This window comes from Lampris incognitus, chromosome 3, assembly GCF_029633865.1.
Source record: "Lampris incognitus isolate fLamInc1 chromosome 3, fLamInc1.hap2, whole genome shotgun sequence".
In the NCBI taxonomy this organism is placed as follows: Eukaryota; Metazoa; Chordata; class Actinopteri; order Lampriformes; family Lampridae; genus Lampris; species Lampris incognitus.
Window position 1 is genome coordinate 110,030,159 of NC_079213.1, and position 27,710 is coordinate 110,057,868.

The 27,710-nt window shown below is 44.7% G+C and overlaps 1 protein-coding gene across 1 annotated transcript in view; it reads right to left on the reverse strand.

Annotated features, from left to right (window-relative positions):
- Positions 1 to 4,613: 4,613 nt before the first annotated feature.
- Positions 4,614 to 27,710, reverse strand: part of aspm (assembly factor for spindle microtubules) — a 36,684-nt gene continuing 13,587 nt past the window's right edge. Inside the window, 16 exon segments of the mRNA XM_056276919.1 lie at positions 4,614 to 4,745; positions 4,845 to 5,020; positions 5,445 to 5,621; positions 8,077 to 8,231; positions 8,431 to 8,623; positions 10,975 to 11,166; positions 12,002 to 12,151; positions 13,415 to 13,718; positions 14,376 to 15,494; positions 16,809 to 19,351; positions 21,513 to 21,707; positions 22,333 to 22,461; positions 23,210 to 23,358; positions 25,236 to 25,440; positions 26,078 to 26,287; positions 26,392 to 26,477. Of these exon segments, the coding sequence (XP_056132894.1) occupies positions 4,643 to 4,745; positions 4,845 to 5,020; positions 5,445 to 5,621; positions 8,077 to 8,231; positions 8,431 to 8,623; positions 10,975 to 11,166; positions 12,002 to 12,151; positions 13,415 to 13,718; positions 14,376 to 15,494; positions 16,809 to 19,351; positions 21,513 to 21,707; positions 22,333 to 22,461; positions 23,210 to 23,358; positions 25,236 to 25,440; positions 26,078 to 26,287; positions 26,392 to 26,477 (6,086 nt within the window). The 3' untranslated portion in view covers positions 4,614 to 4,642.

The window sequence follows — 27,710 nt, forward strand, 5'->3', positions numbered from 1 at the left end:
TAAGAGACAAAGACAAATAGGTAAAAGACAAACCCCGGACAATACACAGAGGAAACACAATAAAATAACATCAATGGAACAAGTCAGTGTGTTATAAGAAGGCAGCTATACATACCAGTGGTATGTATTAGTTAAACTCTTGATGATTACATTATCAGAGTCATTGAGCCGGCAAATAAATGTATACATGACCTTTCTTAGAAGAGCCTGAAAGGTACCGACTCCTGCAGCCACAAACACTTCACCTGCACTACACCATCTAGGTCTTGTTAGTAGTATTCTCATAGCATCATTATAAGCTACTCTAAGCCTCTGTAAGCTTGCTTTTTATAGTTTGACCACAGGGGGCAGTATAGAGTGTTGTACAATATGCTCTGAACAGAGACATCTTCACACTAACTGAACACACACCAAACTTGCGTGGCAGAGTGTTTGCTTGTGCATACATCATGCGGCATCGCCTGTAAATATCATCGTCGTCTGTCATTTGTTCGGTAATATAGTGCCCAAGATATTTCACCTTATTACATGTTAATGAACATGAACATCTTAATGTTCAAACTGATAAACTTTTGTGTTTTTTTTGCAAATATTCACTCATTTTGAATTTGATGCCTGCAACCCGTTCCAAAGAAGCTGGGGCAGGGGCATGTTCACCCCTGTGTTACACCACCTCTCCTTTTAACAACACTCGATAAGCATTTGGGAACTGAGGACCCTACTTGTTGAAGCTTTGTAGCTGGAATTCTTTCCTGTTCTTGCTTGATGTACGACTTCAGTCGCTCAGCAGTCCGGGGTCTCCGTTGTCGTACGTTGCGCTTCATAATGCGCCACACATTTTCAATGGGAGACGGGTCTGGACTGCAGACAGGTCTGGACTGCAGGCAGGCCAGTCCAGTACCCGCACTCTTTTACTACGAAGCCCCGCTGGTGTAACACGTGCAGAATGTGGCTTGGCATCGTCTTGCTGACAAAAGCAGGGACGTCCCTGAAAAAGACGTCGCTTGGATGGCAGCACATGTTGCTCCAAAAGCATTAATGGAGCCTTCACAGATGTGCAGGTTACCCATGATGCCATGGGCACTAACACACCCCCATGCCATCACAGATGCTGGCTTTTGAACTTTGGGCTGAGAACAATCTGGATGGCCCTTTTCCTCTTTAGCCCGGAGGACACCACGTCCATGATTTCCAAAAACAATGTGAAATGTGGACTCGTCAGACCACAGCACACTTTTCCACTTTGCGTCAGTCCATCTCAGATGAGCTTGGGCCCAGAGAAGCCGGTGGTGTTTCTGGGTGTTGTTGATATCTGGCTTTGGCTTTGCATGGTAGAGTTTTAACTTGCACTTGTAGATGTAGCGACGAACTGTGTTAACTGACGATGGTTTTCCCAAGTGCTCTTGAGCCCACGTGGTACTATCCTTTACAGAATGATGTCGGTTTTTAATGCAGTGCCGTCTGAGGGGTCGAAGGTCACGGGCGTTCAGTGTTGGTTTTCGGCCTTGCCGCTTACGTGCAGAGATTTCTCCAGATTCTCTGAATTCCCAGTCTTTTGTTGCCCCTGTCCCGGCTTCTTTGGAACGTGTTGCAGGCATCAAATTCAAAATGAGTGAATATTTACAAAAAAACATTAAAGTTTATCAGTTTGAACATTAAATATCTTGTCTTTGTAGTGTATTCAGTTGAATAGGTGGAAAAGGATTTGCAAATCATTGTATTCTGTTTTTATTTACGTTTTACACAACGTCCCAACTTCATTGGAATTGGGGTTTGCATATATATACTGTTTTTAAAAATGGCTGACATTTAAATAACAAGAACGTCATTCAGTTAAAGAATGACGTGTGAAATGAGCGCCAGGTCCTGAAGTGTGTGTGTGTGTGTGTGTGTGTGTTTGAGCGAGGACTTAGTTTCAGTCAGTGCCATTCAGCAACCTCTCCTTTATACCAGCTCTTTGAAGTATTAAACGTGCCACTTTGAACGGGTGAAGGGACCCTAATAGTTAGAAGTCCTCCTTCAGCCAGAAGACCCCAGGTCACCACAGGCCCTGCGTTAAGACTCCGCACCCAAGTCAGTGGTGCTTATCTACAGTCAACACTGCTACACATGGGCTAGTTTTTCAAAGGTGATTGCCATCCATCCATCCGTTATCCAAACCACAGGAAGGAGAAAGTCGTAACACCAGCTTCCTTCAAACTCACCCTTTAGTCGAGCGGTTAGCGATGTCTCCTGCGGTGCGGGCGACACGGGTTCGCTTCCCGGCCGCGGCAGTTCCTGTGGTTGCCCCCTCGCCCCCGAATTTGCTACATTGGTGTCAGAAGTGGGATGAGGAGAAGACCGTAAGGCCATCGGAAGCGCATGCGCCCTGAGGCTTGAAGCTGATATGCTTAAGCCCCGAGGGAGGGGGGTAGTGTAACGTGCACGGATAAGAAGACACGCTGGCCGCTGGCTGGATTGTAAACTACTAATAAGACACGTTAGCCCCCTAGCTAGCAGGTCTGACCCTTTAGCCGAGCGGTTAGTGACGTCGCCTGTGGTGCAGTACACCCCGTATCGAATCTCGCACCGGGCAAGAAAATAACCGCTTACATTGGTTCGCAGCGGTGGGATCCGGAAGTGCGCAGATCCTCAGAAGTCGCTTCGGAGCGCGGGAATCACAAAGTGCGAAGGCGCGCTTCCGGGGAGGGTGACGACTGTAAACTACTAATAACACACGTTAGCCCCCTAGCTTGCGGGTCTGACCCTTTAGCCGAGCTGTTAGTGACGTCGCCTTGTGGTGCAGTACACCCCGTATCGAATCCCGCACCGGGCAAGAAAATAACCGCTTACATTCCAGCGGCCAGCGTGTCTACTTATCCACGCGCGTTACACTACTTCACCAGCAGGTGTCACTAAAGACTCAGCATTAACGCATGCCTGTAAAAGATCCCTTATCGCGTGACGTCAAAGCTGCGTTGTAGACAAGGTGCGCGCGCAGAACGCGTCCGAGAAACAACGTGCGTGTACCCACGAAACTCACAGATGAACGCGGTATAACCCTTCAAGTTAAGCGGAGAGAAGTTGGAAACTTGAGAAAACGTAAATCTCAGAATATGTCGAAGGTCTAAGCAAGGAAGACAGAAAGCGCCATGGGTCGAAACTTACGCCAAGCGCTGGAGAACAACGTCCCGATCCCGAAGCTCAGCGGACAAGTGACGTCACGAAGCTGCCAAACGTCGGCTGGAGGGGTGTGACCGAATACCTCACAGAGAGTTAATTAAGACATACAAGTCTTTAGAGCAGGGGTGGGCAATTTTATCCAGAAAGTGCCAGTGTGGGTGGGTGAAGGTTTTTGTTCCAACCAAGTGTAAACTACTAATAAGCAGGGGTTAAAGTGGGATTTGGTAAGTGGGGGATCACTGTATTAGAGAGGTGGGCAAAAGTGCGGGAAAGATAGGTAGCTAGCTAACGTTAGGCTAGCTGACCACTGGTCCAGTAGTCCCGACGTTAGCGTTGTTAGCTAATGATAGCTACCGGTAGCTAACGTTTGCTAGCTAGTTAGTTATTTGAATGAAAATATTGCATGGCCAGAACTAAGGTTGGACAAACATAACTAGCTAGCTACCGATAGTTAGCTTGCCTAGCAGCATTCAAACAACTAGCCAGCAACGTCAGCAACTAGCTAGCAACGTTACCGGATGGAAGATAGCTAGTTAGTGTAAACTACTAATAAGACAGGTTAGCCCCCTAGCTAGCGGGTCTGACCCTTTAGCCGAGCGGTTAGTGATGTCGCCTTGTGGTGCAGTACACCTCGTATCGAATCCCGCACCGGGCAAGAAAATAACCGGTTACACAAGCAATTTACACACCTGTGTCTCCTAATCAAGTTCCTCAGCAAATGTTCTACTGGTTGATTAGTGGGACCAGGTGTGTAACTGCTTGATTGGAACAATAACCTTCACACACACTGGCCCTTTGTCGATAAGCAATCATCAGCTGTCAATTTGATTGCTTATGGCATGAAACAGGCTAACTAAATACTTGCTTGAAGTGGGTGAATATTTATGCAATCAATTATTTTGTGTTTAATAATTGTAACAAATTAACACTAGTTGGTAGAAACATGTTTTCACTGTGACTTGAACATCTTTCTGTTGATCTGTGTCGAAAAAGAAATCAAATCAATCAGAATCAGCTTTACCGGCAACGTGTGCCTGTCTACACAAGGATTTCAATGTTTTAAAATGAAACAAACACTTCCCAAGGGAATACTTCTTATACAACTATGGAGGCAAGTGTTAGTCAAAATTAATGCGTAGTAAACAAATCTGGGACCACACCTAGTTAAAAACAGCCATTATTATTAAAATGAAATGGACATGATGAAAACACCAAGTCTTTTTATCTACAGTTTACCATAAGTTCCTAAAAGCCACCACTGAATTTCACATGTGGGATGGTATCCCAGGCTAACGCAAGGAGTGAATTAAAGGTTCATTTCATAGTCGCGTGTAAAATATTTCCCAAATAAGACATTTTAAAAAAAGCATTGAAGAAACTTTTATTTACAAAATAAAAGTGCGACATGGAATTCCACAAGAAAAACACAAAAAAACTCAACGCCAATAATTTCCATGTAAAAACAAGACAACAGAATTCTTTATAGCGTAATTGAAAATGTCTCTGCAACCATCTGAATGGCTATGAGTGGATCTACAATATCTTTGAGCTTATCCTTTCTGAGAACCCAGTCAGGCGCAAATCTGGAAGAAAAACAAAAACAAAATCAGTTTTCAGCACAAAAATTGAAGGATTTTTTTTTTCTTCCTACACTTATCGACAGGCATCTCTCCCTCACATACTTTTTTAGCACAGGCCGAGATTTACGAGGCGTTGCTTGAACCAGGAAGCTCCCGTTGATCGATGTGTCCATCTTCTGTTTTATAATGGTCCTCTCTGCATCCATCTTGTGTTTGTGGGCAGTGAGCTTGTAAATACTACGGATCCTATCCAAGACTTTGGGGATCTTTCTAATCTCCTATTAAAAACAGAAACACTGTTAATACAATAATAATAATAGAACAAATCTTATACAGCACCTCTCTAGGTACTCAAATCACTTTACAAAGCAAAACAAAATACCACACTTTAATGAAACAAAAATGCACAAGAAATTGTCAAAACACCAAATAAAAACCTTGGAAGCAATGGCAGGAGAGTAGATTAACTGGGATGGGCAAGTCTAAAGAGGTGGGTTTTGAGGGCCTTGATATCAGATTTTGGGGCTTCTTTAACACGGTTTGGGAAAGCGTTCCCTATTAAAACTCCAGAGGTTCTCGGTGTACGGTGTTATTCAGTTCGAGCACAGCGTGGCATACATCAAGTCGCCCCGTCTAGTTGAAATTTATGATTCTACTCCAGTAGAAGGTGTTTTTGTTTTTTTATTTGTGCCGACTACAAACCAGGGTGCGATGCTGGTCCTGGAGTAGAAGAATGAGGAGGAAGCAGGACTTGCTGAAGATGTTGCCTCCTTTGTCTGCCACCTTGTCTCCAGCCTTCTCTCGGTATCTCACCAACAGGTCCACCAACGTCTCCACCGAGTTCTCCACCGCATACACGGCCTCGATGGTCTTATGATACTGAGAAAGGGATGGATTGGGAGAAGGAGTAGGGGGTAACAACAAACCGTGAAATGGAGAAATTAAAAGGGTATAGAACCATTTTAGAATAAGTATATGCAGTGATGGCTAGCTCTAATTTTGGTTGGCATTCCCAATTTTATCCTTCACAACCCCCCCTCCCCCTTTTTCTCTCCAGTTGTAAGTGGCCAATTACCCCACTCTTCTGAGCCATCCCAGTTGCTGCTCCACCCCCTCTGCTGATCCAGGGAGGACTGCAGACTACCACATGCCTCCTCCGATACTTGTGGAGTCGCCAGCCGCTTCTTTTCACCTGACAGTGAGGACTTTCACCAGGGGGGACGCAGCATGCGGGAGGATCGCGCTATTCCCCCCAGTTCCCCCTCTCCTCCCAACAGGCGCCCTGACCGCCCAGAAGAGGTGCTAGTGCAGCGACCAGGGCACAGATCCACATCCGGCTTCCCACCCACAGACATGGCCAATTGTGTCTGTAGGGACGCCTGACCAAGCCGGAGGTAATGCAGGGATTCGAACCGAGGATCCCCATGTTGGTAGGCAACAGCATGGACCGCTACGCCACCCAGACACCCCTATCTTTTACACAGCATGGTTCACTGGTGGACTACGGGTTATGTTGTGTGTTCTACGGGCGCAACTTGTGACTACTACCCAAGATACTCAAAGGTATATCAATGAAGAAGAAGATCTACCATTTGTAAAGAATAATATCATACCACTTGCCCAAAACAGGCTATTAGTCGCCATTCTAGGCTTAGCAGACCTGAAATAATGCCTGAACTTTAGTCCATCAATTTAGAGGAACTAAAAAGCAGCAGACAGGGGGTACCGAAACTATAAAAGACGCGCTCATCTGACTTTGACGTTTTGTTCTTCATCTTTGCTGTCTGAGCATTTTAGGATGATACATTACTTTGCTGTCAAGCTGCTTCCTCATCAGAGACTATACTAAAACTACACGAATGAAGGACGATCCATGTTATTCTATTGACGACATATTGGATGTTATGTCTAGTCTGATACATGAGACAGCTGACCTACAGACGAATAGACTTACACACTTTCTGCAAAGCATTTATTAGAAGCTGGCTTGAGCCCCCCTTTGCTGCATGACTGCTCACCTCAAATCGCCCATCAACCTCTGCCATCTTTCAAACCCTAAAATTGCCAAAAGTACTAATAATAAAAACAGTTTTGACTTTTTTTTGTAATCCAGTAATTAAAATCTTTGAGGAATAACCTTGAAGAAACTCAATCATTCCCATCTTCAAAGATATTTTCATATATGGCTCTTTATAAAGGGGTAGTAAACCTTCATTACAGTTTGGAGCTCAAAACATTTTGGTATGGGCCTAGGATGGTAGAACTGATTGCCCTCATGGTGAATTCTATTAAAAAAAAAAATCACACAGCTGTTTTAAGAGAGAAAAACTATGCTTTTACTTCCATCCATCCATTATTCAAGCCGCTTATCCTAATTAGGGTCGTGAGGATGCTGGAGCCCATCCCAGCAGTCATTGGGTGGCAGGCGGGAAGACACCCTGGACGGGCTGGTAGGCCATCACAGGGCCCACACACACACACACACATTCACACCTAGGGACGAGTTAGTATGGCCGATTCACCTGACCCATATGTCTTTGGACTGTGGGAGGAAACCCACGCAGACACGGGGAGAACATGCAAACTCCATACAGAGGACGACCCCCAAGGTTGGACAACCCCGGGCTTCGAACCCAAGACCTTCTTGCTTTGAGGTGACCGTGCTAACCACTGCACCACCGTGCCTCACGCTTTTACTTACTTCCAAGAAAAAGAGCAAAACAGATTATGATGCCCCCCCCACAATTTGCCTATGCCATATGCAGGCAAAGATAGATACCCCCTCCCAAATACTGCATGGCCAACACAAGTGGGGTCCAGCATATTAGACCGATAAAATGTGAGGTGAAAGGAATGGCGACACCCCGGCATCAGCAAAGTAAACTCTGGGTAGACTTGTGAGAAGCTGGGGTGAGATGTTCTACTACAACACTACCACCTTCAGTCTAACCCACACCAACATCACTGTCCTACACCCCTTTTTAAAACCCTTTTCAAAATGTGAATGGACAGAGACAGGCTAAACATGAGTGATAACTTACTTGTTTTAGCCCGAGAGTAAGGGTAGACAGCTTATATTGTCTCCCTCATAGTGGCCTTATGATGTGGTCTCTTTTGTTGTCATTGAATTTATAAACAGGGAAACCAGTTTTACCACCTTACAGTTTGGAAACACTAAAAAAAAAAACAGCCTTGCTATCCACCAGTCGGCTTAAAAAGATGAAACTTATTCTTCTGCCATCTCGCCGAAGTCACTGTTGTTCTTTCTTTGTAGGGCATTGCTATATGTGGGGCTGAGACGAATACAAAAAGGGAACTTTTTTGATCCTGATACCTTAGAGAGGTTGAGGAGGATCTGAATGGAGAAGGTAATGATGTCCATGCAGGGCACACTCCTGTTGCAGCTGCGGATGAGGGTGAATAAGACCAAGGTGGCGCCACTTTCTACCAGCCGCTCACAGCACTCTGGAGATAGCCTGGTAGCAATCTCTGTGAGCACGAACATACATAGTGAATGAAAGTACACATGTTTTTTTGGGGATAAAGATTTTTAAGACGTCCAAATAGATGGTTCATGGCAGCAATAAAACAGGAGCTAAATTAAAATAAAACATGGATTTATTGTAATTTGGCAGTCTCTATAAAAACAGGGGGCAAGATTGATATCAGGAATGACTGAAGCACTTACCCAAGTTTTTCAGGGCTAGCAGAATGTTGGAGAAGTGTCTGTATCGAAGGAGGTAGTCCAGGGCAGACGACATCTTGTGGTACAGTTTGTCCTCCTCTTGGACAGTGTTGGAGAGACGATGCAGGCGATGCCTTATTTTGGCCACCTTGCTATTGTCATTATACAGACGGGAACGATGTCCCCTCCACAAAGCCTGGAAAGACACAAGGGGAAAACTATTATAAAAAGGATATGCACCGTTGTACTTGCCTTTTTAGTCTCTCGCTGACCATAGGTGCATGTCGCCCCCGTCTCAAAACCCTTTTGGCTCACTGCGTGTCCTTTGTGGAGGATTCTCAAGTAGGATTAAAATGCATCTCATCTCATCATCAGCTGCTTCTCTGTGGTTGGGTCATGGTGGCAGAAAGCTAAGTAGGGCACTCCAGATGTCCATCTCCCCAGCAACGCCCTCCAGCTCCTCCTGGGGGATCCCAAGACGCTCCTAGGCCAGATTGGACATGTAGTCCCTCCAGCGAGTTCTGGGTCTACCCCGGGGTCTCCTCCCAGTTGGATGTGACCGGAAAAACTCCAAAGGAAGGCACCCAGGAGGCATCCTGATCAGATGCCTGAACCACCTCAACTGGCTCCTTTCGACACGAAGGAGCAGCAGCTCTACTCCAAGCTCCCTCCGGATGTCCGAGCTCCTCACCCTATCTCTAAGGCTGAGCCAAGACACCCTACAAAGGAAACTCGTTTCAGCCGCTTGTATCCATGATCTCACCATTTTGGTCACTACCCAAAGCTCATGACCATAGGTGAGGGTTGGATCGAAGACTGACTGGTAAATTGAGAGCTTTGCCTTCCGGCTCAGCTCCCTCTTCACCACAACGGTCCGGTACAACGTCCACATTACTGCTGATGCTGCACCAAGCCGCCTGTCAATCTCCCACTCCATCCTACCCTCACTTGTGAACAACATCCCGAGATACTTGAACTCCTTCACTTGAGGCAACAACTCATCCCCAACCCGAAGGGAGCAATCCACCATTTTCTGTAGAGAATCATGGCCTCAGACTTGAAGGCGCTGACTCTCATCCCGGCCATTTCACACTCAGCTGCAAACCGCCCCAGTGCATGCTGGAGGTCACGTTCTGATGAAGCAAACAAAACCACATCATCTGCAAAGAGCAGAGATGCAATTCTGAGACTCCCAAAATGGACACACTTCTCACCTTGGCTGCGCCTTGACATCCTATCCATAAATATCACAAACGGAATCAGAGACAAGGGACAACCTTGACGGAGTCCGACACCCACTGAAAACTCGACGTTCGACTTTGTGCCGAGATGTGGACACAGCTCTCACTTTAGTTATACAAGGACCACATGGATTGTAGCAACTGCCCTGGTACCCCATACTCCCACAGTACCCCCCAAAGAGTGCCCCGGGATACATGGTCCTAAGCCTTCTCCAAGACCACAAAACACATGTAGACTGGCTGGTCAAACTGCCATGCCTCTCAGCACTTCCGCAAGGGTAAAGAGTTGGTCTGTTGTTCCACAACCAGGACGGACTCCGCATTGTTCCTCCTGGATCCGAGGTTCGACAATCGTCGGAGCCTCCTTTCCAGCACCCTAGAGTAGACTTTTCCAGGGAGGCCGAGTAGTGTGGTGCCCCGATAATTGGAGCACACCCTCCGCCCCCCCCTTCTTTTAATTAAAATGCATTAAAATTATATTAAAATATCCATCCATCCATTATCCAAACGGCTTATCCTGCTCCCAGGGTCGCGGGGATGCTGGAGCCTATCTCAGCAGTCATTGGGCGGCAGGCAGGGAGACACCCTAGACAGACCACCAGGCCTTATATTATTTATTAATTTAAGAAAATTTAAAAAAAAATTACATCAAAATGCATACTCTCATATAGTATCTCAGTATACACACAAAGTGGAAATATACTGCCAAAGTGCTAGGTGTTATTAACCATGACAGCAAAGGTAAAATTAATGCCAAATTAGCAGTAAAGTCGAGGAAAGAATCAATATTTTCTCTTGTTCTCTCATCACGAGGGCTCTGGGACAGCCTCTGTGTTTTTCTGACCATGTCCCAGGATAGCCTGAATGTTCGCTCCTCCTCTCCCAACTAAAAGCAGTTTCCCTTATACGACTGTGATTCAACAGCAGTAAAGCGTGGCTACTGAATGGCTTCCGATAGTCATCCAGATTTTTTTTTTTTTAGAGGGAGGCCAATGCACATGACAATCCATCTCAGAGAACTGTCTTTTTTTTTAAATGCACCAACACACAGATGCCATTGCACCATAATTAAAAAATGTGCTTATATGTATGTCTGTGAATTGTGATAGCTCTCCTGTTAACAAGTCAAACAAGTTTTAAAAAAAAAATTAAAAGCTGTTTTCCTCACCCCCCCCCCCAACCAGTAGGGCTGAAAAAGCTAACTTGCAGAACCAATAGAATCAACCTTTCTGTATGAACCAGTTCTATCCCTCAGAGTAGAGTCCATCTTGTATGCCCAGACATCATACCCACTGGCTGTAATTACCTGAGCCTTGATGAGGCCTCGTTCGACTCGCATCTGACGCTTAAGGAGGAGGAATCTCCTGGCAGCGTGTTGGATGACAGTGGCAGCCTGGTGGCGGCAGGCCAACCAGCGTCTGACAGCTCTCTGAGCTGTGATCACCTTCCTCTTCTCCTCCAAGAAACGCCTCCTCTGTTGCCTTGCTCGCATCCAGCGCTGGCCAATGGAAGACAGATGGAAAAAAAAAAATCATTTGAAGGCCTGGCATCATTGGCTCCTTTCACATGACAACTCAAATCCAGCCAGATTCCAATTTTATCCTCCAATTTGGAATATATTGGCTTTTTTAGATAAATGAAAAAAAATATGCATGGACAATGTTTTTGTTTTTTTTCAAATTCCAGGCCACTTTTAAATGTGGTCCTGGATCAGATACATATCTGATAGGTGGCCAAGTGACAAGTCTTTTCAGTGAAGTTGGAATTCAATTGGCTGTTTGTATCAGCACTACAACTTGTCTTTCACCGACCAATCAGTTATTGCCCCGGCAGCTCTATTGTTCCATGAGATCAGGGAAAACGCTGATGCAACACCAAGGGAAGTTAGTGGAAGCTTGATTATTATGGTTAGTTGAAACAAAACAAAACCAAAAGCGAGGTTAAGTCATTGGAAAGACAGCAAAATCCTTGATTTAAAATCTGTTTGTGGGAATGCCCTTTTCCAACCTAAACCCAAGGGCACATCCTCCAAATAAAAAAAATTTTTTTTTAAAAAAAAGCTTGTCCAAAGTCTGAGGGTGGTCACAAAAACGCCAACTTGCTCATTTGCATATGCGAGTCATTTAAGGATGGACACCTTTTTGCACTGATATGAGTTACTTCGAAAATCTGATGCAAATAATGAAGACAACAAAAAAAAAGAAGAAGCAAATCTGAGGAGAAAAACAAAACATAATTGAGCGTTAGGTTCTCCAGTCTGAACGCAGACATCCAAGCTTTTACTGAGTAAATCCCATTGAAACATGTCAAGGGAAGGCAGTCGGCCGCCGTACCTGTATTGTGATGACAGAGTGGAGCTGTTTCTTGGCATACTGCAGAACCCAGTGTGCTCTGAGGGCTCTCTGGATTCTCATGGCGCAGAGATGGTGGAGCACTGCAGCGCTGAAACGTAGCCTCCTCTCCGACTTTGCGGCCGCGAGTGCCTGAAAGACAGTGATTTAGCCATTACTTCAACAAAACACCTTTCATCACAGAACAAGTACAAATCTGCACCCAAACCAGTTTCACGATCCCATTTTACCAGGTATTATCATGCAATCCTTATCAGGATATGTCACCTGGATAATAAACACTCCAATCACTCCCCTTTTCCATTTATACATGGTATTCACATGCTTAACTCGTTTTTGTTGTTTGCATTGTGACTAGATCTCATTTTCTGCACACTGTGACAAAGTGGGTGAGAACACACTATTTGTCCCAGGTGTTGGCTTTCCCTGCCACAGTGGTGCAGCTGATCAACTCCAAGGGAGTATTTAACCAGTAGCTTTGGAGTTGTTAGTTGGGTACGACGTCAGGGGGGCAGATATGTGCACATGTTAATTTCAGTTCAATTGCTACGAGCTGAGTTTTGTTCATCCATCCATTATCTAAAATTCTAAACCGCTTACCCTGCTCCCAGGGTCGCAGGGATGCTGGAGCCTATCCCAGCAGTCATTGGGCGGCAGGCGGGGAGACACTCTGGACAGGCCGCCAGACCATCACAGGGCGAGTTTTGTTCAGTTATTTTTTTAATTTAGGCTCAATTATTGGGAGTTGAGTTTTGTTAAGTTAATAAGCTAATTTGTAAAGAAATCACTTTTATTCAACAGAAACAGTTTCGAGTCTGCCTCCATTTTAGCCGCTCAGGTCAGACTCAAAAAATATTTTGTTTAACGGGACATTTTAACAACTCAGGTGGCAGACACAAAGCCTTTTCCTACATCGCATTTGCAACTGCTGTAAAATGTTACTACAGCAACTTGCTTGCTGTTTTGGGAGTGGTTCATGCCAATGTTTGGCGAGTCTGAATAAATGCCAGACTTCAGAACGCGCCACAACGTTTGCCTACTGGCTGCAAGAATGATGTTTCTACCCTACCCTGAGCAGTACTTTCTTACCAATGCATTTACATCTGCTTTATTCTGGATGAGCTCCAAATACAATGCAAACCAGACTCTTTCTCTAGTCGGTCTGGCAGATCTGGTCACATTCTGACTGCAATGAGTTTCTCCCTATCCGGATATTATGTCTGGACACAGATTGCATGTTAATACCAAGTGTACAATGGAATCAAAATGTATGGATTTTAGTAAAAGGGTTGACCTTATAAAAGATGATTATTAAACATAACCATGTGAACCATGTGTTACCTACAAAAAATATACTTAGGTCTAATGATAAACTACGGCCTTTACACACATTACCTGTTGTCTTGCGATCCAACCACGGCAGTGTGCCTGCAGCGTGATGGTTGCCTCTCTTATGCGGATGTAGTTATTCCTCTCAGCCCTGAACAGCAACACTGCCCGCACCTTCCTTTGTAATGCAATGGTCGCCTCTTTTTGCCTCTGAAAGGCATGTCTCTTAACGTAGCATCGCCAGCACGACTGGATCGTGGTGGCAGCTTTATTTTGTTGACCAATCTCTCTCCTGGCCAAATGACCCCTCAACACAGCTTGAAGGGTGATGGCAGATTGTTTTATTTTTAGGAAGTGCTCTCTCTCCCGTTTACAAATGATATAAGACCTGTAGTATCTCTGGATGTTGATGGCAGACACTCGCATGGCCTGGAATCTCATTTGCTCCCTGTGTTTCCTGAACTCAGACTGGATCTTCATGGTAGCTTCATGCTGTTGAACAACCTTCTTTCTGACCTGCTGGCCTCTATATGTTGCCTGGAGAACGACGATAGCCTTGCGCAACTTTTGGTATTGTCGCATTTGCTGCTTAGTTGTGACAGTAGCTCGATAATGCCGCTGAATAATGACAGTGGAAGATTTCAAGGTGAGATACCGTTTACGCTCACGGTACGCTCTGTAGGCTCTCTGGATGGAACTGGCAGCTTGGTGACTTTGTCGAATATCGTGCCGCAATATCATACCACGATATGCGGCTTGCAGAGTTAGGACAGCATTTCTGATCTTTTGGTAATTTTTCCTCTCAAAGCTTTTCTGTCTCTGAGCTCTCAACCTCTGCTGCACAACAATGGCTGCCCAGCGTTGCCTCCTAAAGGCAGTCTGCTGTTTATGCCTCTTGAAATTCCCTTGAATGACAGTTGCTGCCCTGTGCATCCTTGCAAGGTTTTTCCGAACATAATGACCTCTAAAGGCAGCTTGAAGGGTAACGGCAGAATGTCTCATCTCTAAGAATTGATCTCTCCCTTGTCTGCGAAGAACACAGGCCCTGTAATATCTCTGGATGATGATGGCAGACATGCGCATGGCCTGGAATTTCACTTGCTCTCTGTGTTTCCTGAATTCAGACTGGATGATTATTGCAGCTTCATGCTGCTGAACAACCTTCTTTCTGACCAGCCAGCCTCTATACACTGCCTGGAGAATGATGGCGGCCCTGCGCATCTTTTGGTATTGTTGCATTTGCTGTGTAGCTGCTAAGGCGGATCGATAATGCCGCTGAATGGTGATAACAGAAACTTTTAAGGCGAGATACTTTTTGCGTTCTCGGTGGGCTCTGTAGGCTCTCTGGATGGAACTGGCAGCCTGGTGACTTTGTCTGATAATCTGTCGCAGTTTCATTCCACGATATGCAGCCTGTAGAGTGATGACTGCTTTTCTGAGCTTTTGGTAATTTTTCCTCTCAAAGCCTTTCTGTCTCTGAGCTCTAAACCTCTGCTGCACAACAATGGCTGCCCAGCGTTGCCTCCTAAAGGCAGTCTGCTGTTTATGCCTCTTGAAATTTCCTTGAATGACAGTTGCTGCCCTGTGCATCCTTGCAAGGTTTTTCCGAACATAATGACCTCTAAAGGCAGCTTGAAGGGTAACGGCAGATTGTTTTATTTTTAGGAAGTGATCTCTCCCTTGTCTGCGAAGAACACAGGCCCTGTAATATCTCTGGATGATGATGGCAGACATGCGCATGGCCTGGAATTTGACTTGCTCTCTGTGTTTCCTGAATTCAGACTGGATCATTATTGCAGCTTCATGCTGCTGAACAACCTTCTTTCTGACCTGCCAGCCTCTGTACACTGCCTGGAGAATGATGGCGGCCCTGCGCATCTTTTGATATTGTCGCATTTGCTGGGAAGTTGCTAAGGCGGATCGATAATGCCGCTGAATGGTGATAACAGAAGATTTTAAGGCGAGATACTTTTTGCGTTCTCGGTGGGCTCTGTAGGCTCTCTGGATGCAACTGGCAGCCTGGTGACTTTGTCCGATAGTCTGTCGCAGTTTCATTCCACGATATGCAGCCTGTAGAGTGATGACTGCTTTTCTGAGCTTTTGGTAATTTTTCCTCTCAAAGCTTTTCTGTCTCTGAGCTCTAAACCTCTGCTGCACAACAATGGCTGCCCAGCGTTGCCTCCTAAAGGCAGTCTGCTGTTTATGCCTCTTGAAATTTCCTTGAATGACAGTTGCTGCCCTGTGCATCCTTGCAAGGTTTTTCCGAACATAACTACCTCTAAAGGCAGCTTGAAGGGTAACGGCAGAATGTCTCATCTTTAAGAAGTGATCTCTCCTGCATCTGCGAAGAACACAGGCCCTGTAATATCTCTGGATGATGATGGCAGACATGCGCATGGCCTGGAATTTCACTTGCTCTCTGTGTTTCCTGTACTCAGACTGGATGATTATTGCAGCTTCATGCTGCTGAACAACCTTCTTTCTGACCTGCCAGCCTCTGTACACTGCCTGGAGAATGATGGCAGCCCCGCGCATCCTTTGGTACTGTCGCATTTGCTGTGTAGCTGCTATGGCAGCTCGATAATGTTTCTGAATAGTGAGAGCAGAAGATTTTAAGGCGAGATACTTTTTGCGTTCTCGGTGGGCTCTGTAGGCTCTCTGGATGGAACTGGCAGCCTGGTGACTTTGTCTGATATTCTGTCGCAGTTTCATTCCACGATATGCAGCCTGTAGAGTGATGACTGCTTTTCTGAGCTTTTGGTAATTTTTCCTCTCAAAGCTTTTCTGTCTCTGAGCTCTAAACCTCTGCTGCACAACAATGGCTGCCCAGCGTTGCCTCCTAAAGGCAGTCTGCTGTTTACACCTCTTGAAATTCCCTTGAATGACAGTTGCTGCCCTGTGCATCCTTGCAAGGTTTTTCCGAACATAATGACCTCTAAAGGCAGCTTGAAGGGTAACGGCAGAATGTCTCATCTTTAAGAAGTGATCTCTCCCTTGTCTGCGAAGAACACAGGCCCTGTAATATCTCTGGATGATGATGGCAGACATGCGCATGGCCTGGAATTTCACTTGCTCTCTGTGTTTCCTGTACTCAGACTGGATGATTATTGCAGCTTCATGCTGCTGAACAACCTTCTTTCTGACCTGCCAGCCTCTGTACACTGCCTGGAGAATGATGGCGGCTCTGCGCATCCTTTGATATTGTCGCATTTGCTGTGAAGTTGCTAAGGCGGATCGATAATGCCGCTGAATGGTGATAACAGAAACTTTTAAGGCGAGATACTTTTTGCGTTCTCGGTGGGCTCTGTAGGCTCTCTGGATGGAACTGGCAGCCTGGTGACTTTGTCTGATATTCTGTCGCAGTTTCATTCCATGATATGCAGCCTGTAGTGTGATGACTGCTTTTCTGAGCTTTTGGTAATGTTTCCTCTCAAAGCTTTTCTGTCTCTGAGCTCTAAACCTCTGCTGCACAACAATGGCTGCCCAGCGTTGCCTCCTAAAGGCAGTCTGCTGTTTATGCCTCTTGAAATTTGCTTGAATGACAGTTGCTGCCCTGTGCATCCTTGCAAGGTTTTTCCGAACATAATGACCTCTAAAGGCAGCTTGAAGGGCAATGGCAGAATGTCTCATCTTTAAGAAGTGATCTCTCCCTTGTCTGCGAAGAACACAGGCCCTGTAATATCTCTGGATGATGATGGCAGACATGCGCATGGCCTGGAATTTGACTTGCTCTCTGTGTTTCCTGAATTCAGACTGGATCTTTATTGCAGCTTCATGCTGCTGAACAACCTTCTTTCTGACCTGCCAGCCTCTGTACACTGCCTGGAGAATGATGGCAGCCCTGCGCATCCTTTGGTACTGTCGCATTTGTTGTGTAGCTGCTATGGCAGCTCGATAATGTTTCTGAATAGTGAGAGCAGAAGATTTTAAGGCGAGATACTTTTTGCGTTCTCGGTGGGCTCTGTAGGCTCTCTGGATGGAACTGGCAGCCTGGTGACTTTGTCTGATGCTCTGTCTTAATTTCATTCCACGGAAAGAGGCTTGTAAGACCATGGCAGCGTTTCTCTTGGCAGCCAGTGCTTGCATCTCCTCTCTCATTTCCTTGTTAGCTCTGAATTTTGCTTGCACTATGTTGGCAGCCCAGCAAAGCTGCTTGTAGTACTTCTTCTGCAGATACATTCGGACATTAGACTGAATCCTTATGGCTGCTGTGCGCTCAACACCCAACTGCTTCCTGATCCTCATCCCTCTGTAGGCTGCTTGGAGAGAAATGGCTGCCCTGTGCTTCAACAGGTAGTTCAGCCTCTCTTTTCTTGCCAAGGTTGCTGCTCGGTACCTTCGCTGACACAGTAAAGCTGCATCCTTGATGGCCAAGAAGCGCTTTCTTTCCTGAATAGTAAGAAACCATCTCTGAAGTAGTATAGCAGCCTTATGCATCTCTGCAACCCTAACTCTTGCTTTGTGACCTCGGTATGCAGCCTGAATAACTAAAGCCGCACTCTTCAATGCTCTGTACTTCAGCACCAGTTGATCTCCAAGCCTTTTGGCTCGGTAGCGCTCTTGCACGATAATCGCAGCACACTTGGTGGCGAGGTAAACCACACGTATTTTGTGCATTCTGAACTGAGCTTGGATTACTGTGGCAGCCTTGTGCTTCCTTTTCAGGTCTTTCCGGACTCTAATTCCTCGGTAGGCAGCTTGTACCTTTGTGGCTGCCTGCTTTAAGTGTCTGTACTGACATTGGTGGTCCCTGCTCTTCAGAAGAGCCCTGTACCGGTTTTGGATGATAATCACAGCGCTCTGGATGTGAAGGTAATGTTTTCTGTGTAGGAACATCCTCACTGCAGATTGAATGACAGTGGCTGCCTGGTGCTTTTTCTTTAGATCGGTCCGAACTCTCATTCCACGGAACCCAGCTTGAAGAGTGACCACAGCTACCTTCAACTGGAGGTACTCCACCCTCATCACCTTTCCAGCAATGTAAGCTCTGAAATGACGCTGTATCACTTCAGCTGCTGCCTTTCTCGACCTATATTGTGCTTGTGCTTTGTGCTGACGATAGCGGGCTTGGATGAGTGTGGCGCATTGGTGCAGTTTCTCAATCCTCTTCCTCTCAGCCCTGCCTCTCCAGACTGCTTGTACAATGAGTACAGAATACTTGAGTGTATCAAATTCCTTTTTTAGCCTTTGAGCCAAAACCATGGCTCTGTAATGCTGCTGAATGGCTGCCGCAGCTTTTTTCAAGGTCATGTAGTGACTTTTGGCAGAAAACCTCCTGAAAGCTGCCTGGATTACTGTTGCTGCCTGGTGCTGCTCTTTCAGTAACCCTCTTGCCACATGTCCACGATATGCTGCCTGTATGGTGATGGCAGCAGACCTCATTTTCACAAACTCCCGCCTTTCCACATCTCTTTTTACAGAGGCCCTGTACCAGCATTGGATTATAACTGATGCATGTCTCATTTTCTCTAGCCATTTCCTGACAATGTAACCTCGAAAGACACTCTGGATGACAGTGGCAGAGTTATGTTGAAGCCTCATCATCTGGAAGCGGCGCCTCTCTATGTAACCTCTGGAAAGAGCCTGGATGAGAACAATACTTCTCTTAACCTTTGAATAGCGATGGAGACACCTATGCATTCGGTACCAAGACTGGATCTTCATGGCAGCGGCATTTTTTTTCATCGTTTTTGTCTGCTGCCATTTCCGGAATGCAGCTTGTATCACTCTGGCAGCACGGTTGCTCCTCTCTAGCTTCTGAGTCTTCCATCTGTGGTAGCCTCTCTGAAGTTTAACCACCGCAGCTCTCAGTGACAGGTACCGTTCCCTCTCCCTTTTAGCTAAAGACCAAGCTCGTGTATATTCCTGGATTACTCTCACAGCCCAGTGGATTTTTCCATAGGTAGAGGCTGCCTTCTTCATTCTCCACAGTGCTTGGACAACAATGGCATTGTATCTCAGGCGTTGGTAGGACCTCATGGCTGAATACATCCTCCAGTGAGCCTGCATGCAGAAAAACAGAAAAAACATGTGCTGAGAACATGGGCAGTAAAACATATAGGGCTGTCCCGAATAACTTTTTTGGGCTTTGAAGGTATTCAAAGGGGGAGGGTGGGGGGACTGTGCAATAATCAAATATATATGATATAGCGAGAACAGAAGGGTCACGTGACAGACAGTTACTTCTGTCTAACCAATGCATCTGGCTTCTCTACTAAAAATAAGAAATCTATTGAATACCCCAATCTGCCTTCGGCCATGAGACCAGTGCCACATGATGACAGTTTGCCAGTACCAAAGCCACCAGAGACATGCAGCCTAGATGAGGCAGATGAAGATGCCACAACACATGAACCAGATTTGGAAAACGACACTGATCCAGATGATGAACCCTTTATTCCTGGTTATCCTCATTTGATAACACAACCAGAATTAAATGACCTAGTAGGGACTTAAGATTTGTCAAAAGCTAAAGCAGAACTACTTGGTTCAAGATTTCAAGGATGGGGTTTGCTGTCACCAAGTACAAAAAATTCTATCTTTCGGAACAGTCAAGAACATTTGACAACCTCCTTTACGCAGATTGATGACCTGTTTCTGCACCGACATTGATGGATTGTTCATGGCTTTGGGTTGTATGCATGACCCGCAATGGCGTCTTTTTATAGATTTGCCAAAGTTAAGCCTGAAAGCTGTCCTGTTACCCAATGGCAATGTCCACCCTTCAGTACCCATTGGCTATGCAGTACACATGAAAGAAACCTACGATAACATGAAACTGTTGTTGAAACACATACAGTACAACAATTACGACTGGAACATCTGTGGTGATCTAAAAGTATTGGCACTGCTACTAGGCATGCAGCTCGGCTATACAAAGTACTGTTGTCTCCTTTGTGAATGGGATAGCCGTGCTAAAAAGAGACACACTACATTCAAAAGAACTGACCGCTCCGTATGCATTTCGTTCCAGGGCAGAAAAGTGTGGCGCATAAACCACTTGTCAACCCAGCAAAGATATTTCTGCCTCCTCTTCATATAAAACTCGGATTGATGAAACATTTTGTGAAAGCAACGAACAAAGAATGTGTTGGATTTCGCTATTTGAGACAGATGTTTCCAAGAATAACTGATGTCAAGATTAAGGAAGGCATTTTTGTTGGTTCACAAATCAGACAGGTCATTAATGACAGGTAGTTAGAAGATCTGCTAGTGGGGTCAGAGAAAATAGCATGGAAGTCATTTAAGGATGTTGTTGAGAATTTTCTTGGCAACTACAGAGCACCAAACTACATTGCTTGACAACATGCTTAAATGAAGTGAAAATGAACAGGTCATTGAAAATGTATTTTCTGCATTCACGCTTGGACTTCTTCCCTGCTAATCTTGGTGCGGTCAGTGACAAACATGGTGAAAGGGTTCACCAGGACATTGTGACCATGGAAAAGAGGTATCAGGATAACTGGAATCCATCAATGCTGGCCAACTATTGTTCGACACTGACACGAGAGGCGCCAGATGCTGAATATAAACAAAAATCAGCTGCAAAACATTTTAAGTTCAGCTGAACTCACACATTGTGTCGGCATCATTATGCGATCAAACGTGTTAAATTCAATAAAAGTTATTTGAACGTTTCTCCAAATTCATACGTGATACAGCAAATCTGAAACAATTTTTGTGTTAAGGTTGACACTGTCTATCATAATCTCTTTTTTTTTCCCAGGAAGCAAAACGTTTGAAAAAAATGTGTTGTCATGTGAACAGCTAGAACAATCCAAGTTCAGAAAACTGCATCTCTTTACTGTAATACAGTATTTAAAACCAGGAAAAGGAATAATTTATATCATATCACAATATTACGAGATACAAAATCTCAGAAGATATCAAGTCTTATATCATGATATCGATATTATATCAATATATTGCCCAGCACTGGGGGGGGGGGGGTCAAATCAGGTTTTGAGAACAATTGAACTTTCCAGAAGCAACAAGATAGTGTACTGGGTCTTGCTCTGGTGTGATTGAAACATTGGTATCAAAGAAAGTTGACTGGATGTTCTTGACAGAGTAAGCAAGTAAACAACTTTTAATAACTTCTGACTGAATAGCTTAATAATGATTTCCTTTCAAGTTCATGTAAAAATGAATCAGCTAGACTTACCTGGATGGCAGTTGCTGCATTATGTCTTAGAGCCCAGAGTTGAGCCTCTTTCCTAATCCTCAATTCCTTGCGGGTTTGGTAACCTCTCCAGCATGCCTGGATAATAATGGCCGCCAAGTTCTGCCTCTTAGCTCTACGCCTCTGGAGAAAGTTCCTTACATACATCTGGATCTTTGCTGCAGCCAAAGTTCTTTCCTACATTCAATAAAACGGTTACATTGTGAGGCAATAGTTAAATAATCGTCTTCACAGTTCCATTTTTTCCTGTTGTGACAGGCATTTCTCACCACATTCTCAACCTCGAACACTATTAGCATTATGAGCAGCTAGCTTGTCCTCATTGACCTTGCGTAGGACATGGATTTTTTTTTTTCCATTTGTCTCAAGGGCCAATGCAGCTTGGGGAATAAAAACTTGAGAAATCCAAAACATCTAGGACAAGGCTCTGTTCATTTTAAACCTTCAAAGTTTTGCGTTACATATTCTTATAGAAAGGGACAGAGATAGGAAGCGTTGTTCAATCAGAGTGTGTGAAGAGATACATTGAATCGTCTTTCATTCATAAAGAGTTTGAATGGTTAGCCTGTTGACAGATTGACTGATACATCTGTACTGGCTTGTTGAATTGCTTTGTTTGGATTATTAGAGGTCTGACAAACGAACACAATGTAATAGAAAATCAATCTATTTAGAAACTAATATATGCGCAATTATACCAGGGATGTGTTCAAAGAACAAAAGATGGAAAGCAAGAGCAAAGAATGGACTCACAGACAAAAATGTTGTATGTGCAAATCCTGCAAACGACCAAAGAACTGACCTGATAGAGTTCTAGATCTTTCCTCAGCCTGTACTTCCTCCAGGCACCTTGGATGACCCTTGCTGCTCTGGTCTCATTCCTCAAGTCCAGCAAACGGGCACAGAGGAATGACAGGTAGGACATCACCACCTGAAATGTCAATGGACAAGAATCTCACAAAAGAGCACAATCAACTCAACCCCTTCAAAAACACCAAAATTAGATTTGCAAAAGCATACGTCATCAGGTCAGAACAGCATACTATCCAGAATAAAGCTCATTGGCATAAGACTCCATAAACGCTACCCATTGAAGTCTGTTTAACTACTTTAGTTACAAACCTTTAGGGAAGCAATCTCTTAGAAAAATGACGAAGGCTGAAGAAACAAGGATCCTGTTAATTGTGACTAAGAGCTTTAAAAAAAAAAAAACTTCCTGACAGCAAAAAAACAATATACAGCAGCTGTGGCCTTGGATGATTAAATCAATGTGTACAACAACAACACTTATCCTTCAACGCTCTCAATGCCAAGACATAAAAAAGCAAATAGGTCTTAGTGTATAGTGGTAGTAATGCATGAATGTGAACCGCTGAAAGTGTCTTCATCTCCAAGAATTAGTCAGGGTTGGAAACCCAAGTCCCCCCCCCCCCCATGCATTGGCGCAAAATGCTACTGATGTTGCAAACTCTACATGACAACACAACATAAAACAGCCGCTCCAAACAGATTGTATATCTAAAGGCCTATGTGCATTTTCAACAATCAACTGATGTCTTCCACTGTCTCCTTACACAGCATTTCTGGTCCTTGTACCATTTTTGTACATATTTGTACAAGAATGGATGAAATTTAAGAGATTCTAACGGTATCTTGAGTGGGCCCTCCACTTTGCTTACCTTCTCATTGGGGATGGTATTGGACATGTCGGCTACATGGATCATGGCAGGCACTCCACCCAGGTAAGCTACGGCATCATTTACCAGTCTGAAGTTGTTCTTCTCGTTCTCCAGAAGCTGTTTGAATTCCACTGACGGAAGCTCTGGACCTGTTTATACAAAAAAAAAGTAAGAGTGATATCAGTTGTGGTATTTTCTAGATGAACACCTTCAAATGTCAACGCAAGACTCCTCGACATGTGTAGCCGGCTAAATTCCAAATCAGTCACACCGATGCTAGCCAGACTTTGACTGAAATAGAAATGCCCAATCTCTCCTTTACTGAATGTCTTTTCTGTCTAATGGAGAATATTTGAGTTTCTCTTAATTTCTGTCTAGTATTAATCTTTAGTATCCACAATAAGGAGTCAAAAGGCATGGCTTCTTGTTAATGGAACATCACCTTCACACAATTAAGATCCCTCCTCGTAATAAAAGAAAATCAAAGGTTGAATCAGTTCATCTGGACACAATGTTTATTGACAGATACGTTTCATCACTCAACAAAGTGACATCTTCAGTCTAAACTGACTGCAGGTATCCCCACCCTTATAAACATCCATCCATTAGCCAAACTGTTTCTCCTGCTGTCAGGGTCACGGGGATGTTGGAGCCTATCCCAGCAGTCATTGGGCGGCAGGCAGGGAGACACCCTGGACAGGCCACCAAGGCCATCACGGGGATAAAGTGATAAAAAATACAGTACAATACAGTTGCATAACGACCGAAACCAACAACCAGTTTCACATGCAAACATGGGTGTGACCATTAACTAGAGTTTCGATGGCCATGTGTGCTATTCAGAGGATTTGGGAATGTTTGCAACCACAGCATTGTAAGATGGCGACAGATGTACTCTTAGGTGCGGTTCAGGGATGGTTGTTCCCTCTTCACATAGATGGCCTCTTTGACTCCCTATTCAAACCAGTGTTCCTCCATATCAAGGAGGCATATCCTCATCCATGAAAGAGAGGCCACTGGCCTGTAGCCGGGTGTAGACTGTGGAGTTCTGGCCTGACATGTTCATCTGGTCACAACTTGTACATTGGGGAAACCAAACAGACGCTGGCCAAGAGAATGGCACAACACAGGAGAGCTGTCTTCCTGGCTTTGACAAATGCCCAGTTAGGATAACCACACTTAACCAGGGCCTGTTTAATGTGGGACTTCTCCCCTTCCCCGGCCGCTGTGTTGGTGGGGACGTTGTCAGCTCAGTGGTACAGCGTCCTGATTACTCCTAGCTTGTGCTCCAGTGGATGATGAGAGTCAAACCTTAAGTACTGATCAGTGTGTGTTGGTTTACAGTAAACATCAACATCAAATGTCCCCCATCACCAATTGCTATTTCACAGTCTAAGAAGGCTAACCTGCCATTTTTCACATCCTCCCTGGTGAACTTGATGTGGTTGTCCAGAGTTAATGTGGTCGGTGAAACATGGTACATCCTGTGATTTAATTTTAACGCAGGTATCGTCCACAAGTCTTATGGCTAGGTGGTTAAGAGGGAACGACCATCCCTGGACCCGGGGGGGCGTACATCTGTCACCGTCTTACAATGCTGTGATTGCAAACATTCCCAAATCCTCTGAATAGTACACATGGTCATTGAAGCTCTAGTTAATGGTCCCACCTATATTTGCACATGAAACTGGTCATTGGTTTCAGTCGTTATGCCACTGTATCGTTTATAAGGGCGGGGATACCTGCAGTCAGTTTAGACTGAAGAGGTCACTTAGTTGAGTGATGAAACGTATCTGTCAATAAACGTTGTATCCAGGTGAACTGATTCAACTTTCGTTGAACTTCTCCCCTGGATTATTGAGCATGCATCAAGACAACAAAAGACGATGTTGTTTAAAAAGAACAAACAGTATAAACTCTCATACAACATCATTGTCTGTTATCAATTCCAGTCAAATTTAACTTTTAATACTATGAAAGAGCCAACCAAATGTGTCAAAGATACAACATATGCCTAAAACTGTACCACTGTGACCATTAGGCCAGGAGTCAAAAGAGTTGTCCGAGTCGCTGGTAAAGCAGTCCAGTTCAAGCCGGCCTCTGTGGGAGCACTCCACTGTCTGAGTGGTGCAGTGACTGACGGCCTCCTTCGGCAGGTGGCCGGGGTGGTAGTGGTGGATCAGGTAGCAGAGGATGCGGCCATCTGAGAAAGACACTGTGAAGTTCTCTGCCTGCAGAGACAGCAAGACATGTGACATTACTTTAAATAGGAAGTATAGAATCTTTCCACCATCTAAGAGAACAGACGACATGAGACCAAAGAACATGCCGAGGGACTGGAGCTCCAGACGAGCAGAAGTCAAAACAAAGAATGGAGCATTATTTGAAATGAATGTATTAAATAGTGATGAAACAATGCAACATTCTTCTGTATACGCTGACTGATAGCTTGACCTTTCCTCGGGTGAGATACATCCAGGTTTAACTGAACATGGAATTCTTTCTGGAACTAAATCTGTCTCAGCCCCTTTCCTGGCAGCTGAAATCAAATATGTCATTGGCTGCATATACGGTATTCGTGCCCCGATAATTGGAGCATACCCTCCGCCCCCCCCTTCTTTTAATTAAAATGCATTAAAACTATATTAAAATATCCATCCATCCATTATCCAAACCGCTTATCCTGCTGTCAGGGTCGCAGGGGATGCTGGAGCCTATCCCAGCATGCATTGGGCGGCAGGCGGGGAGACACCCTGGACAGGCCGCCACTCCATCACAGGGCCATCACAGAGTTCAAACATGAAAGAATGAATATGCTGAATACATAAAAAGGTGTGCTTTTTAATTTTTTTAACCGACAAACCTCACCTGCAAGTTGTAGAAGTCACAGACAGCATTGACCCATTCCATTAGTAGGCTGATCTTAGTGCTGCTGTGTTCATATTGCACCCTGGTCTTGGCGATTCTCTGCGGAAGATTATCTTTCCTCAAAGACACCAGCTTCCGTTTGGTCCACAGGGTTCTCCTCAGGTAAGCGATCTCCTCCCTCAGCTGCTCCTCATCCAAAATCACTTCCACCTGAACAAAAAGAGGAGACGTCACATCAGCGACGTAAAAAGACTACTGCGCGAGAATTGTGAAAACATTTCGTTTATAATGACACTCCTGTGTTGTTGGCACACCTGAAAAGCGAAGATGATTTTCCACAGCAAGCTCAGAGTCTTTTCTCTGTGTCCATCCACTATATCTCTGGATTCAATGGTAGAGCCTGGAAAAGACGTCACAATCGGTCAATCAATGTTTTTTTTCCCCCACCGTGTTTTTTTTTTTAGTTTGGATTTTACTGCATGACTTTCCATGAGCCTTTTTGATCGCAGTCCAAATCTGGTGTCTGACCTGCTCTTCTAAACCCTTTCTGGGTGAAAATTCAAAATATTGAGCCAATTCAGTTCACCATTGCTCACAACAATCTTTGCGGGCAAACCACAGCTGTTGGTAAACAAACAAATGTGCATGATAAAAGATACCGTTACAAAATGCCAATATAAACTCCTTTGCAGTAGTTGATTTATTTTGTTAAAGTCAGGTACGACGACTTTTCAAGGAAAGAACATACAGTACACGGCATTTTACTTCTTCACCAAGCAGCCATTTGAAATGGGGGGGGGGGGGAGCAGGTAGCAAGCAGCAAGTTTGAAAAATAAGTTGTGGCTAACAAGCATATATGACAGAACAAGCTCAGAACACCTTTACCCACAGGTAAAACATCACCACGCACAATTCTGTTAGATTTTGAAAGGATCACTGGGACGTCTTTGTGCGTGCTCAACAATCCAGGGGAGAAAAATCAAAGAAAGGTTGAATCAGTTCATCCGGACACAACGTTTATTGAGAGAAACCTTTCATCACTCATCTAAGTGACCCCTTCCGTCTCAACTGACTGCAGGTGTCCCCACCCTTATGAACAATACAGTTGCATAACGACCGAAACCAACAATCGTTTTCATGTGCTAACTACTGCGACAATTAACTGGAGATACAATGGCCATGTGTGCTATTCACAGAGGCCTGGGGAACAGCTCAGCTTGTTTGCAGTCACGTGATTCTGATGACGCGCGAGATTCAGATGGAGGGCAGGAAGTGAAAAGCAGAATGGACGAGGTGGAGCTAGTTTCACCCAAACTGTGCTAGTTTAGAGCAGTGGTTCTCAACCTTTTCGGGGTCCTGGACCCCCCTGCGTATTTTTGATCTACCCTGAGGACCCCGCCACCTGATCTTGGGGGAGGGGGGTTGCAATTTGATAGAAACAGTAGAAACTGCATTCTAAATTGCATTATAGCATTTATTCCCTCTTTGGGGCAAAAATAAGAGCTGTAACTTAGATATAGTTAACAAAACAGAATTCTTATGCAGTAACTTTCAGATATATGTAACAAAACAGAATATGTATTCAGTAACTTTCAGATATATGTAACAAAACAGAATATGTATTCAGTAACTT